Source organism: Hypanus sabinus, chromosome 11, assembly GCF_030144855.1.
Source record: "Hypanus sabinus isolate sHypSab1 chromosome 11, sHypSab1.hap1, whole genome shotgun sequence".
In the NCBI taxonomy this organism is placed as follows: domain Eukaryota; kingdom Metazoa; phylum Chordata; class Chondrichthyes; order Myliobatiformes; family Dasyatidae; genus Hypanus; species Hypanus sabinus.
In genome coordinates, this window is record NC_082716.1 from 27,667,671 (window position 1) to 27,682,488 (window position 14,818).

The 14,818-nt window shown below is 39.3% G+C and overlaps 1 protein-coding gene across 3 annotated transcripts in view; it reads left to right on the forward strand.

Moving 5' to 3' along the window:
- Positions 1-14,818, forward strand: part of szt2 (SZT2 subunit of KICSTOR complex) — a 230,927-nt gene that overhangs the window by 40,765 nt on the left and 175,344 nt on the right. For all 3 annotated transcript variants that reach the window (XM_059984006.1, XM_059984008.1, XM_059984007.1), the window contains exons 15-20: positions 1,254-1,459; positions 2,378-2,614; positions 6,737-6,815; positions 7,153-7,247; positions 10,021-10,189; positions 13,489-13,603. In XM_059984006.1, the coding sequence (XP_059839989.1) occupies positions 1,254-1,459; positions 2,378-2,614; positions 6,737-6,815; positions 7,153-7,247; positions 10,021-10,189; positions 13,489-13,603 (901 nt within the window). The remainder of the gene's footprint in view (positions 1-1,253; positions 1,460-2,377; positions 2,615-6,736; positions 6,816-7,152; positions 7,248-10,020; positions 10,190-13,488; positions 13,604-14,818) is intronic.

The window sequence follows — 14,818 nt, forward strand, 5'->3', positions numbered from 1 at the left end:
CTGAATTTTTTTCAAAAGTGGTAAGTGTTTTGAAGGAGGTATATTAATGTCATTTGAACAATTAAAGAATAAATATAAAATATCAAACAACACTTTATTTTGTTACTTTCAATTAAGGGCTTATTTAAGAGAAAAATTAGGTCAAACAATGTTATTGCCGAAATCTAATGAAATAGAAATTTTAATTCAAAAAGGAAATATCAAAAAATTTATATCTTGCATGTATAATTTGATTCAAAGACAGGTAATTAAGCAAGGAGTCCATAAGTCAAGACAAAAATGGGAAAGTGATTTGAATATTAAAATTAAAGAAACAAATTGGTCAAGACTATGTCTTGACAGTATGACAAATACAATAAATGTTCGGTTAAGATTAGTGCAGTATAATTTTCTACATCAATTATATATTACACCACAAAAAATAAAAAAATTTAATCCAAATTTATCGGATCAGTGTTTCCGATGTAACCAGGAAACTGGTACTTTTTTACATTCGACATGGTCTTGCTCTAGAATTCAACCATTTTGGACAAATTTGAGACTTTTACTGGAACAAATTGCATGAACACAATTTCCTCATAATCCAATATTATTTTTACTAGGTGATATTGAAGGGATAAAACCGAAACTCAAACTAAATAAGTATCAGAAAGAATTTATAAAAATTGCACTGGCAGTAGCCAAAAAAGCTATTGCAGTTACTTGGAAATCGGATACACATTTAAGTATAGATTCTTGGAAGAAAGAAATTTATGGTTGTATTCCATTAGAAAAAATTACTTATAATTTAAGAGATAAATATGAAACATTTTTGAAAATTTGGAGCCCTTATTTACAAAAGACAGGATTAAATATATAGATGCTTTGAAGATGAAACAATTGGTTATTAGGGGAAAGAAATAAATATACATATTAAAATTATTACGAATTCCATGGAGCATGTGGAGATCTTCCAACCACCAGGCATTCTTTCTTTCTTTCTTTCTTTCTTTTTTTTTTCTATGGGGCAGTTAGGGGGGAGGGGTTAAGGGGAGGGGGTATGGGTTATATACATTGTTTTTTCATACTTTGTAATCATTTAAAAATGCAATAAAAAATTATTAAAAAAAAATAATTGCACTATCCAGAAAAAAGAAAATTCTGGTTTTACACTATAAGCCCTGAAGTAGATTCTGAATGTGAATATTGCCCACATTGGTTGTTCTTCATGTGACGTACTGCACATTGAATACGCTCTGTGTTTCTATTGGCAGATTGTAGATGAGCTGCAAGATCAAATTCTCTCATTGCGATTCCCCCAGCGGGTACAGAGCAAAGAAGCAACACCAAAAATAAAGAGAAAACTGTTGGGAAATGCCTCCCCTTCAAAATCTCCCCCACTTCCGACCACCCAGCTGGCACTCTCTGATCGACCTTGTGTTGTGATATTGAAGAAACCATTGGAAAGGCTACTCATTAGGTATTTGTAGAAAATGTATTGAAAAGCTCTGCTATGACAGCATACCCTTTCCAGCATTTTCCTGAATTCATGTAACTGCATAATGACATTGATTAATCAAAGGCAATGTGTAATGATGGCCACATCTCAATATATTCACATAATGCATGTTTATTCAGAAATTAAGCATGACCAGAGCTAGTATATAATTACGTAGTAACATGTTAAAATTAAAAAGGTCAGGAAATTTAATTTATGTTCGTGGCCCAAGTTAGAAGGAGTCAATTTTAGAAAATCTAGCACATTTATTTTTCAACTTAGTCCCCTCCTACATTTACACACTTAGTCCAGCGGTCGTGGAGCATACGGATCCCTTCTTTGTAGAAGTCGGCGTCTTGACCTCCAGAAGTGGTCGACTGCAGGGGTCATTGATAAGTTTCTGGCCTAAGGTAGAAAGAGATGAGTTATACAGCTCTCATTACATGCATCACTCTTTGAGTGATCATGCAGAAAGTTTGAAGTTAAAAACTCATCTCCTTCTACCTTAGGCCACAAACGTGTCAATCACTCCTGCTGTCGACCTCTACTGGAGGTCCAAGACGACTTCTACAAAGTATGCTCCACGACTGCTGAACTAAGTGTGTAAATGTAGGAGGGAACTATGTTGAAAAATAAATGTGCTAGGTTTTCTAAAATTGACTCCTTCTACCTTAGGCCACAAACATATCAATCACCCCTCGTATATGTACTTTGAAAATAAGTTTACTTTGAAGAGAAGCAGGAGCAAGCCATTATAGTGGCTTTGTTATTATTTAGTACTAACCCTAAATCTTTTGTTTCTCCTGATGTCTAAAACCATCCTGAAAACTGTAGAGGTCAAGAGGTCAAACAAATACTGCAATTTGTTTTCATCTTTACTGTCTTATGTTTACATTCAAGGTATGAGAAGCTTCCATCAGATTATCGAACTCCCTTTATCTTGAACCTGGACAACTGTGGGCATCCTGCCTCAATGACTGGAGCAGCAACAATGACAACCAATCGCACAGCGTCATCCACGTTGGCCTCTCTGTCCCGTTACTTCTATCATCAGCGTTGGGTGTGGTCTATGCAGCCATCTGTGGGGCCATCATTACCAATCCTTTCAGCAACACAGATACTTTCCACTCTCACTGAGTAAGACAGTTATTTGAATTAAAGCACATCAAGTCATCCTACTGATTTATAAGCACTTAATTTAATACTTATATATCTGTGCCCAATCTAGTTTGCCAAGATGTAGGTTAATTTTGGTTCTCTCTGGAATCTGCGCACTATTCATTTCCATGTCATCCTTGTTATATGATTTCTCCTCCATGTTACAGATGTGGATTTCAACTTGCTAGTGGCATCTAGTTAGATGAGATATGTGCATTGATTTCCATAAAGTGAGATGTGGATTTTTGAAGATGTATTATGGTTTCAAAGGCACAATTCTTTAAGCATAAAGTTGTGTGTCTACACTTTAATTATATAATTAGAAATCAAATTTTTTTGTGTAAGTTTGAGCTCAATTGACTTTTTAATGAGTTTTTTGCATTACTTATTAAAATATGCAGATGTGAATGTGTAAGAGTGAAGTACAAGAATTAAATTTTGTAGTAGAATTTACACCCATTAAGGAAAAGAAAGGCAATTGAATCAACAAAAATTATCATATAGGTGAAAGTGAACTTAGATCACAAACAAGATACTATCTGCTTGTGATCTTTCCTACAATGCAATCATGGCCACAAACCTCATATCACCTACAAATAAATTTAGAATTTTTATTTTAATTGGGAGTTTCTTTTTCTCCAGGGAAAAGCTTAATTCTGGTCTGAAGGAATAGTAAATTTTCTCAGAGGTTGTGAAATTGTGGCCTGGAATTTCCTGACAGCTAACTTCCCTAGCCACTTCCTTCCTTGCCGGATCCACATTACCCTGGAGCTGAATGTCACTTTCAGTGACATGCAAAAGTTTGGGCACCCCTGGTCAAAATTTCTGTTACTGTGAATAGCTAAGTGAGTAAAAGATGACCTGATTTCCAAAAGGCATAAAGTTAAAGATGACACATTTCTTTAGTATCTTAAGCAAGATTACTTTTTTTATTTCCATCTTTTACGGATTCAAAATAACAAAAAAGGAAAAGGGCCTGAAGCAAAACTTTGGGCACCCTGCATGGTTAGTACTTAGTGACACCCCACTTGGCAAGTATCACAGCTTTTAAACACTTTCTGTAGCCAGCTAAGAGTCTTTCAGTTCTTGTTTGGAGGATTTTCGCCCATTCTTCCTTGCAAAATGCTTCTAGTTCTGTGAGATTCTTGGGCTGTCTTGCATGCAGTGCTCTTTTGAGGTCCATCTACAGATTTTTGATGATGGTCGGCGGACTGTGAGGGCCACGGCAAAACCTTTAGCTTCCGCCCCTCGAGGTAGTCCATTATGGATTTTGAGGTGTGTTTCGGATCATTATCCTGTTGTAAAAGCCATCTTTTCATCTTCAGCTTTTTTACAGACGGTGTGATATTTGCTTCCAGAATTTGCTGGTATTTAATTGAACTCATTCTTCCCTCTACCAGTGAAATGTTCCCCAGGCAACTGACTGCAACACAAGCCCAAAACATGATCGATTCACCCCCGTACTTAACAGTTGGAGACGTGTTCTTTTCATGAAGTTCTGCACCCTTTTCCTTCCAGATATACCTTTGCTCCTTGCGGCCAAAACGTTCTATTTTAACTTCATCAGTCCACATGACTTGTTTCCAAAATGCATCAGTCTTGGTTAGATGTTCCTTTGCAAACTTCTGACGCTGAATTTTGTGGTGAGGATGCAGGAAAGGTTTTATTCTGATGACTCTTCCATGTAAGTCATATTTGTGCAGGTGTCGCTGCACAGTAGAACAGTGCACCACCACTCCAGAGTCTGCTAAATCTTCCTGAAGGTCTTATGCAGTCAAATGGGGGTTTTGATTTGCCTTCCTAGCAATCCTATGAGCAGTTCTCTCGGAAAGTTTTTTTGGTCTTCCAGACTTCAACTTGACCTCCACCATTCCTGTTAACTGCCATTTCTTAATTACATTACAAACTGAGGAAACGGCTACCTGAACGCCATCTTCTTTTAGCCTTCTCCTGCTTTGTGGGCATCATTTATTTTAATTTTCAGAGTGCTTAGGCAGCTGCTTAGAGGAGCCCATGGCTGCTGATTGTTGGGACAAGGTTTGAGGAGTCATGGTATTTTTAAAGCTTTGAAATTTGCATCACCTAGCCTTGCCAAACAACGACTGTGAACAAGCCATAGCCCTAACAAGCTAATTAAGGTCCGAGACCTTGGTAAAAGTTATCTGAGAGCTCAAATCTCTTGGGGTGCCCAAACTTCTGCATCCCACTGTAGCTACTTGATCCATGTAGATGATGATGCCCTATCCACAAAGGCACTTTGACATTTTATTAAGTCTCTTCCTGCTATCTGAAGATATTTGATAAGTTGGGGGTGTTGTGGGTAGTATGGAGGGCTGTCAGAGGTTACAGCGGGACATTGATAGGATGCAAAAGTGGACCAAGAAGTGGCAGATGGAGTTCAACCCAGATAAGTGCGAGGTGTTTCATTTTGGTAGGTCAAATATGATGGGTCAATATAGCATTACTGGTAAAACTCTTGTCAGTGTGGAGGATCAGAGGGATCTTGGGGTTCGAGTCCATAGGACACTCAAAGCTGCTACTCAGGTTGACTCTGTGGTTAAGAAGAGATGTGGTGCATTGGCCTTCATCAGCAGTGGGATTGAGTTTAAGAGCCGAGAGGTAATGTTACAGCTGTATAGGACCCACTTGGAGTACTGTGCTCAATTCTGGTCGCTTCATTACAGGATGTGGAAACCATAGAAAGGGTGCAGAGGAGATTTACAAGGATGTTTCCTGGATTGGGGAGCATGCCTTAAGAGAATAGGTTGAGTGAACTCGGCCTCTTCTCCTTGGAGCGATGGAGGATGAGAGGCGACCCGATAGAGGTGTACAAGATTATGAGAGGCATTGAACATGTGGATAGTCAGAGGCTTTTTCCCAGGGCTGAAGTGGCTAGCACAAGAGGGCATAGTTTTAAGGTGCTTGGAAGTAGTACAGAGGAGATCTCAGGGGTAAGTTTTTTATGCAGAGAGTTGTGAGTGTGTGGAATGGGCTGCCAACGGCAGCGGTGGAGGTGGAAATGATAGGTTGTTTTAAGAGATTTTTGGATAGGTACATGGAGCTTAGAAAAATAGAGGGCTTTGGGAAGGTCTAGTAATTTCTAAGGTAGAAACATGTTCAGCACAGCTTTGTGGGCTGATGGGCCTGTACTGTAGGTTTTCTATGTTTCTAAGTTTAACTCCAAGCCATATTAAAATAAATATATTATGTATAAATAATTCTTAAACATTAAGGCAATTAAATAAATAAATTTAAATTAACAATTAAAGAAGTGTAAGTTATTGGAAAGTTAAGTTCTTTCTCAGAGCTATTCCTCTATTGAAATGAAAGCATCATTAAACTCCTATTGTAATGGATTCAGCAATAGAGATTTTCCATTACAATTACTGGAAACTATTTCAGATGGTGTTCAACAGAGCAGACTCAGTTTATCAGCAGGATGGACCTGTTGGGAAATTTGGAACCTGTAAAACTCTTGAACTTCCTGATAATTGGAGGAACGCCAGTAGCTCTATGTAGAATTACTGGCATATCGCTGGAAAAATTGGGCTCATGTTTGTCTTGCCTATATTCCTGAAAGATATTTTCTGCAGTGAAAGGGAAGTTTATTTGGATTTATAGCATTTGATTAAATTTGCAGCACCAGAGATCTGTAAGACTGAGTCAATGTTTATAGAAGCCGGCAGATAAGGAGCTTTTCCAACTATTGCTTTAAATGTTTCATCAGATGCTTCCAGAAGCAGTTGAAATGCCTAATTGATTTGTTGTGCGAAAAAGAAATTTTAAAAGACCTGGTGAGGGAAAAAAAATATTAATTATGGAGGCAAAAGTTGATAGATTCTAATCTTTATACTTCTCATCACAACAATGTGAAGGAAAAAATAAAAACAAAATACTGGGTGCAAGAAACTTGAAATTTAAAAAAAATGCTGGATGTAATCAGCAGGTTAGACAGTATTTTATGGAGAAAGAAATGGTTAGCCTTTCGAGTCACTGACCTTACCTCTTGTTTCTCACTCCACGGAGAACTGTCTGACCTGCTCAGTAAACACAGGTCAATCTCCAATCAGTAATTCTCCTTTCTTCCCTTTCATAATGTAGAATTCGTTTGTCTGAAGGTTTCCATTTTGCTGCTACTGGAGATGGTATTGTCACCATGGTGATTGAATTGCCTATGAAGGTAAGGATTAAGTATGCCATAGACTGAAGTACCTATGCCTAGGTGACTGTGCTTCCTGATCAGAAAGGATAATCCTTGTACTATAAAGGAACTGTCCTCCTAGTGAGGAAATATCTATGTATTTATAGATATCTTTACTGTTAACTTTTTTAATATGGTGAATTGGTTGCAGATTTACAGAAAGCCTTTGCTTACTCGAAAAGACAGTGATTTAATCCTGAAATATGTTAGGACATTATGTTGTTAATTGAATGTACAGCATTGTTGCATAAAGTTGCATAATGCACTCTGTAGTTATTTTTGGAAATATTGAGTTTTGCAACTTGTTTGGATACAGGGCAGTTCAAGATGCGAAGATGATAACGATGAGCTCCACACGTGCCTAATTCAGTACATCATTTTTCCTCCTCATTCTAATTCAACCAAAGACAGGTAACATTCCAATAAGTAAATCTCCAGATGGTGAGTTTTATGAAATTTGGGGCAGAAATCCCTCTTATGATATGAGCGAAGCAAATTGCTTAAGGTAACTATTCATTCCCAAGCAGATTAGAGTATTATTATAGTCTCAATGCACAAACTGAATGATTGCATTAAATATTTATGTGACAATGTTAATTCTTCCGTTAACTTGGCCTCTTTGCCCGGTTAGTCACTCCTTCTGTCCCTGGTCTAGTTTCCCCAGTAGTTCACACACTTTGCCCTCCTGTTCTGTAGTTTTTGGAGTTCACCATTTACACATCCCAACAGCAAAACAATTGCTAGCGTGGCTAATCAAAACAATCCCTTTAGTTAACACACACAAAATGCTGGTGGAACACAGCAGGCCAGGCAGCATCTATAAGGAGAAGCACTGTCGATGTTTCGGGCCGAGACCCTTCATCAGGACATCCTTTCAGTTAATGTGCTTTACTGGTTTAAACCTCATAAAAATAAGCATTCGAGACACGGGCATTCCAGTTTCATTTATTTTCACTAAAACCGTTACATCAGTGTCTAGACAGCAAAACAGCCCGATAAGACCCGAGGGACAGTTTGGGGTGTCCTAAAATAATGCCTGGGTTAGTGGGAGCAGGCACACTACACCCTACACAGGTGGCACCACTGGTAAGGAGGCATTTATTCATAATAGGGTTTTAATCTGAGTGGAAACTCCACTAATGATTTTCGCTCGATCTTAATTTTAGTTTTCTGAAGATGCTACTCAAGGTGCGTGGGACCATGTCATGATGATTTTATGTGACAGATTCCTTTATAGGTGCAGGTATTTTTGGCAGGCCAGTACTTAATGTCCATTCCTAATTGTCTTGTGAAAGTGAGCTGTCAATTTGAGTTGTTTCAGTCCTTGTGGCTGATGCAAGGGAGCATAACTTCAAGGTAACTGAAGGAATGTATGGGGGTTGAGGATGTCAGAGTTAAGACCCCAGAGATTGGTGGGTGTGTGGGATGCCTTGCCCTGGGTGTTGGTAGAGGCAGATACACTGGGGGTATTTAAGAAATTCGTAGGCAGGCACACAGTAAATAGGTTAAAAAGTCGGCACAAGCCGTGTGCTGTAATGTTCTATGTTCTAAAAGTACTCCACTAGGTTGTTAGGGAAGGAATTCCAAAATAAGGAAACAGTGATATTTTTAAGTCACAATTCTGTATGACATGGAAGAGAAATTGAAGGTGGTGGCATTTCATTGTGCCTGTTAGTGTTCAACCTACTGAGTTGTTAGCGCTGTATTTAATAAGGCAAATAGAAAATTATTTCATGGAGCTCCAAACTTGCACCTTGCAGAGGGTGAAAAAGCCTCTGGGTATAAGACGTGAGTTGGTCAGCAGCACCATTAGAGTGATCAACTTTGGTTCAACAGGCTTTGCCGAGAACAGGCTTGGGCAAGCACAGATAGAGGTTCAAAGTAAGTTTCTAGTAAGTTTTTTTTCTCTGTTAGTGCATAGCTGATGTGCTGAGAATGGGTCCAGAGTTAATGGTATGGTACTTGTGTGAGATGTGGGAACTTTGGGAGATTTCTGGTCTCCCTGATATCTACACAGCTTCAGCTCCTTAGAGACTGTGTTAAGGAACTGGAGATGCAGCTGGTTGATCTTTGGATCATACAGGACAATGAGCTGATAGATAGGAGCTACACCGAGGTAGTCACCCTTAAGTTGCAGGAGGCAGGTACCTGGGTGACTCTCAGAAGTGGGAAGGGAGTAGGCAGCCAGTGCAGGGTAACCCTGTGGCTGTACCCACAATAATAAGTATAGCGCTTTTGATACTGATTTTGGTGGAGGGGGTGCAGGAAGAAGGTGCAGTGACACTGAGTCTGGCCCTGTGTCTCAGAAGGGAAGGGAGGAGAAGAGGAGTGCAGTACTGATAGGGGGTTCCATAATTAGAGAGTAGACAGCAGATTCAGTGGATATAAAAGGGACACCCGGATGGTATGTTGTCTCCCAGTTGCCATAGTCAGGGATGTCTTGGATCAGGTCCACAGTGTTCGAAAGGGGGAACATCCAGAAAGCATGGTACATATTTGTACCAACGACGTGAGGGAGGCGGTCCTGAAAGAGAATACAGGAGTTGGGTTGAAAGCGGAAAAGCATATCTCCAGGGTAGTAATTTTTGGATTGCTCTCTGTGCCATTTGCCAGTGAAGGTAAGATTTGGCTGATTTGGCGGATGAATATGTGGCTGAGAAATTGGTGCAATGGGCAGGATTTCAGTTGCTGATTATTGGGATCTCGTGGGGGAGGAATGATCTATACAAAAAGGAACCCGAAGGGGACCAATATCCTCGTGGACAGGTTTTGCTGGAGCTTTTGGGGAAGGTTTAAATTTGGCAGGGGGATGGAAACCAGCATGATAGGGCTGAGGATGGGGCAGTTGGTATACAGCGCAACTAGATGCAGTGTGTAGTGAAACTGAAGAATTGGCAGATAATCGGGCAAATTTACAGTCAGTGGGATGAGATAAAGATAACAGGTGACCAAAGTCAAGAAGAGTGCTGAATACAGGACTGAAGGTGTTACATTTGAATGTACACAATATATAGAGCTGCCATTCTGGTCATGAATTAGTGACAGAAGCTAATCATATTTATAATTTCTTTATTTTTTTTCAGAAATCAAATGCTTTTTGCTTTTTATCCAAAATAGTTAGCTAAATTCTTTGCTGACAGGAGAAACAAAATCAGCTTCTGATTTGCCTCCAATTCTCCCATAGTTTTTCCACAGATGATGATAATGACACGGAGGTTGAGGCAATTGAACCTGAGACCGAGTTAAATTTGGTGACTGAATGCTGGGTGGAACCTCAGAGTGGCCACGTGGTCACTTCTGCCGATTGCCGGAAATACTTAAATGGATTGTCTTATTTAGATATTCCAAAGGCGGTAAGTCACTTGGGGAGTAACTTTAGTCTGTTTGATTGGAAGCTCATTCATTAAGTGTTCACTTTAGCTGCTATGTAGCAACTACAACTTAACTGTGGCTATTTCAAAATATGTGCAGTCTGCCACCAAAAAGGAAAAAGGCATCTTGCACAAGGGATGATCACCATTGAAGATTTCCTTTCAAGCTGAGCGCCATGCTGACATGGAAGTATAATGCGATTCCTTCATTTATGTCTGGTCAAAAGCTGCATATCCAAAAACACCAGGAGCACCTTCACCAGAAAGGCTGCGGTAGTTGAATTAAGCCCCTTATTGTTGCCACCTGAAGATTTGTCAGGAATGAATGTTATCCTTGCCAGTGACATTTGCTTCTTTTGTACAGATTTCTGCAGTCATAGGAGGAATCTGTCCACAGAGAAGCAATGTACTAACCAGCTGTCATTGATCATAGACTGATAAGAACATTAGAAACTAAAGAAGGAATAGTCTACCTTCTTGCCCAAATCTTATGTCCCCTAATTATTTAACAATAGAACAAGTTATTCCAGAGAGGAAGGGTAAGTGGGAGAAAGCAGAGTAATCATATGAAATTAAGAACAAAATACTATGAGCAGTGGATGTTGCAAATGCATATAGTTTATACAAACATTTTTCATGACACAGGTCTCCCACTTCCAGTCATATCCTACGTTAGTGTTACTGACAGGATTATATGTTAAAAGCAGGATGAAGACGTTGAACATATTGCTTGAGGAACTAAAAAGGTCAGGGAGCATCATTGGAAGGAAATGAGTAGTCAACATTTGACCATAAGACATAGGAGCAGAATTGGGCCTTTCAGCCCATCGAGTCTACTCTGCCATTCCATCATGGCTAATCCTGAATCCTACTCAACCCCATACACCTGCCCTCTCACCATATCCTTTGATGCCCTGACTGATCAGGAAGTGATCAACTTCCACCTTAAATATATCCCTGGACTTGGCCTCCATTGCAATCTGTGGCAGAGAATTCCACAGATTTGCTACTCTGGCTAAAAAAATTCCTCCTTACCTCTGTTCTAAAGGATCTCTCCTTAATTTTGAGGCTGTGCCCTCTGGTTTTGGATGCCATCACTGTAGGAAGCATCCTTTCAACATTCGGTAAGTTTCAATGAGATCCCTCCCGCATTCTTCTAAATTCCAGTGAGTATAGGCCCAAAGATGCCAAACATTCCTCGTACGTTAGCCCCTTCATCCTGGAATCATGCTCATGAACCTCCTCTGGACTCTCTGTAATGACAACACATTCTTTCTGAGATATGGGGCCCAAAACAGTTGACAATACTCCAAGTGCAGCCTACTAGTGTCTTATAAAGACTCAACATTATTTCCTTGCTGTTATACCTTAACACCTTAAAATATTACTGTTCACATTGCATTTGCCTTCTTTACCACAGATGCAAACTGTAAATTACCCTTCTCGGAGTCTTGCATGTGGACTCCTAAGTCTCTCTGCACCTCTGTTGTTTGAACCTTCTCCCCATTTAGATAATAGTCCACACTATTGTTCCATTTACCAAAATCGTACATTTCCCAGCACTGTATTCCATCTGCCACATTTTTGCCCAATCTTTCAGTTTGTTTAAGTCCTACTGCAATCGTGTTGCTTCCTCAGCACTACCTACCTCTCCACCTATCTTCGTATCATCTGCAAACTTTGCCACAAAACCATCAATTTCATTATCCAAATCACTGCCAAACAATGTGAAAAGTAGTGGTCTCAATACTGACCCCTGAGGAACACCACTAGTGAGCAGCAGCCAATCAGAAAAGGCCCCTTTTATTCCCACTCATTGCCTCCTGCCTGTTAGCCATTCAACTATCCTTGCCAGTATCTGTCCTGTAACTCCGTAGGATTTTATTTTGTTAAACAGCCTTGTGTGTGGCACCTTATCAAAAGCCTTCTGAAAATACACGTTAGTGATATCCACTGACTCTCCTTTGTCCACCCTGCTTATTAACTTCCTCAAAGAACTCTGAACAGATTTGTCAGGCAAGATTTCTCTATACAGAAACCATGCTGATTTTGACTTATCATTAGTCTCCAAGTCCCCCAAAACCACATCCTTAATAATGGACTCCAGCACTTTCCCAACCACTGAGGTTAGGCTAACTAGTCTATAATTTCCCTTCTTTGCCTTCCTCCCTTCTTAAAGGGTGGAGTGACATTTGCAATCTTCCAGTCCTCAGGGTTCTTGCCAGAATCAAGTGATTCTTAAAAGATCATGACCAATGCATCCATTATCTCTTCAGCAACTTCTCTCAGGACTCTGGGATGTAGTCCGTATAGTCCTGATGACTTATCCACCTGAAGTTACCCCTGCTCCTTAATATTCATGGACCTCTGGTACACTGCTAGTGTCTTCCACAGTGAAAACTGCTGCAAAGTACTTATTAAGTTCATCTGTCATTTCTTTGTCCCCCATTACTCCCTCACCAGCATTATTTTCTAGTGGTCCAATATCAACTCTCACATCCCTTTTACTCTTTATATAACTGAAAAAACCTTTAGTATCCTGCTTTATATTGTTGGCTGGTTTACCCTCATATTTTATCTTTTCCCTTTTTGTAGTCATTTTAGTTGCCTTTTGTTGGATTTTAAAAGTTTCCCAATCATCCAACTTCCCACTCACTTTTGTTACGTTATACGCCCTTTCCTTGGCTTTTATGCAGTCCTTAATTTTCTTTGCCAGCCACAGTTGCCTACCTCTGCTATTTGAGAATGACAGCTTCTGTGGACATATCTTGTGCCTTGTGAGTTATTACACAACACCCAATCTAAGGCAGCCTTTTCCTGAGTAGGCTCAAGCACAAGCTGCTCTAAAAAGCCATCTCATAGGCATTCAACAGTTTCCCTCTCGTGCGATCCAACACCAACTTTAATTTCTCAATCTCCTTGCATATTGAAGTCCACCATTAAAACTGTGTCATTACCCTTATTAATACCTTTTCCAGCTCCCTTTGCAATTTCATCTCTACATCTTGGCTACTATTTGGAGGCTTATATATGATTCCCATAATGTTTTTTTCTCTATTTTCTCTATTTTTCATTTCCCTCCATAGATGCTGCCTGACACTCTGGTGTTTCTTGCTCCAGTTCGCAGCATCTGCAGTCTTTTGTGCTTCAATGTTAATACATTGAACACGGAACCTACGTTAGAATGTACTTCACTCTGAAATATTCATGTTTCATGTTATTGATATTTTGCAAGGGTTTAATAGTGGATAGTTTTAATGAATATATTTTTTTCTTCCTAGATTTACCCACAAGACCATGCATGTGTCTCTTCCTTGTTGACTTTTGAACATCTAAGTCAGCTTTGTCAGAATAAAGAATACATCTTGCCAATGTGGGGAACAAGGAACTTAGAAGGTAAGGATCAAAGGATGTAGGAGCTAGAAAGCTCTTAGACTTTGGAACTGTGAGTATGGTAAACTGTTGAAGAATGGTTTTACCAAACAATAGAGGATTGTTCTATGATCTATTAACTATATTGCTTCACAATAGGAAACATTAATATCCTGGAGCACTGATCCACCCTGCCACCATGCTGTGTTTGTATTTCATTACTAATATCAGTGAGGTACGGTAATTCCTGGCGGATGTCCTTCTGCAGTATAGTCCAGAATCTGTGCTTATTTTATCTATGCATCTCGCCACAATTCAGAACTTCATCGAAATAAATGGATTTTAACTATAGCTAGTGTCATTATTGGCATACTTGATATAAAAATACATAGTAATTTTTGAATCCTCGCTTAGCTATGATTCCTTGTCTTACAGGTTATCTTTAGCTTTTCATACCTTTAAGACCTTTTGTGCACCATTTCTAAAGGATTAGTTTCTGCTGTCTTATTTGTGTTACTTTCTTCACTGTGACTTGTTTCTTAGGCCTTAAGTTATGGAATTCTCTCCCTAAATTTGGCTTTCTATTTCCAGTTATTTCCTTCAGTGAAATCCTTAAATCCAACCACCTCCTGTATCTCTTTATGCACTGGTTAATTGACAATTATTACATTATTTTGTGGAGTATCTTGGGTACTAGCCTCCATAGTATCCAAGACATCTTCAAATGCGGTTCCTGAGGAAAGTGGCGTCCATCATTAAGGGCCCCTATCACCCAGGACGTGCCCTCTTATTGTTACCGTTGGGAAGGAGGTACAGAAGCCTGAAAGCACACACTCAGTGATTCAGGAAGAGTTTCTTATCTTCTGCCATCCGATTTTTAAATGGACATTGAATCTATGAGCACGAACTACCTCACTTCTTTTATTTCTTATTTTTTGCATTACTTACCTATTTAATAGACATATCTATACTTGCTGTAATTCAGTTTTTTCCATCTGTATTTGTTTATGGTGTACTTCATTATGCTGCTGCTGTAAAGTTAACAAATCTTATGACATACGCTGGTGGTATTAAACTTAATTCTGATCCAGACTTTCTTACTGCATTGAAGGTGATAGATGAGTATCATCTTGCATCTGTATTGATATGAATTTTAAATGTTATTGTTTAGATGAATAAAAATTGTTAACTCAAATATCCTTGGAACCTTCTGATTATCCCAATTTTCTCTTCCCTTTT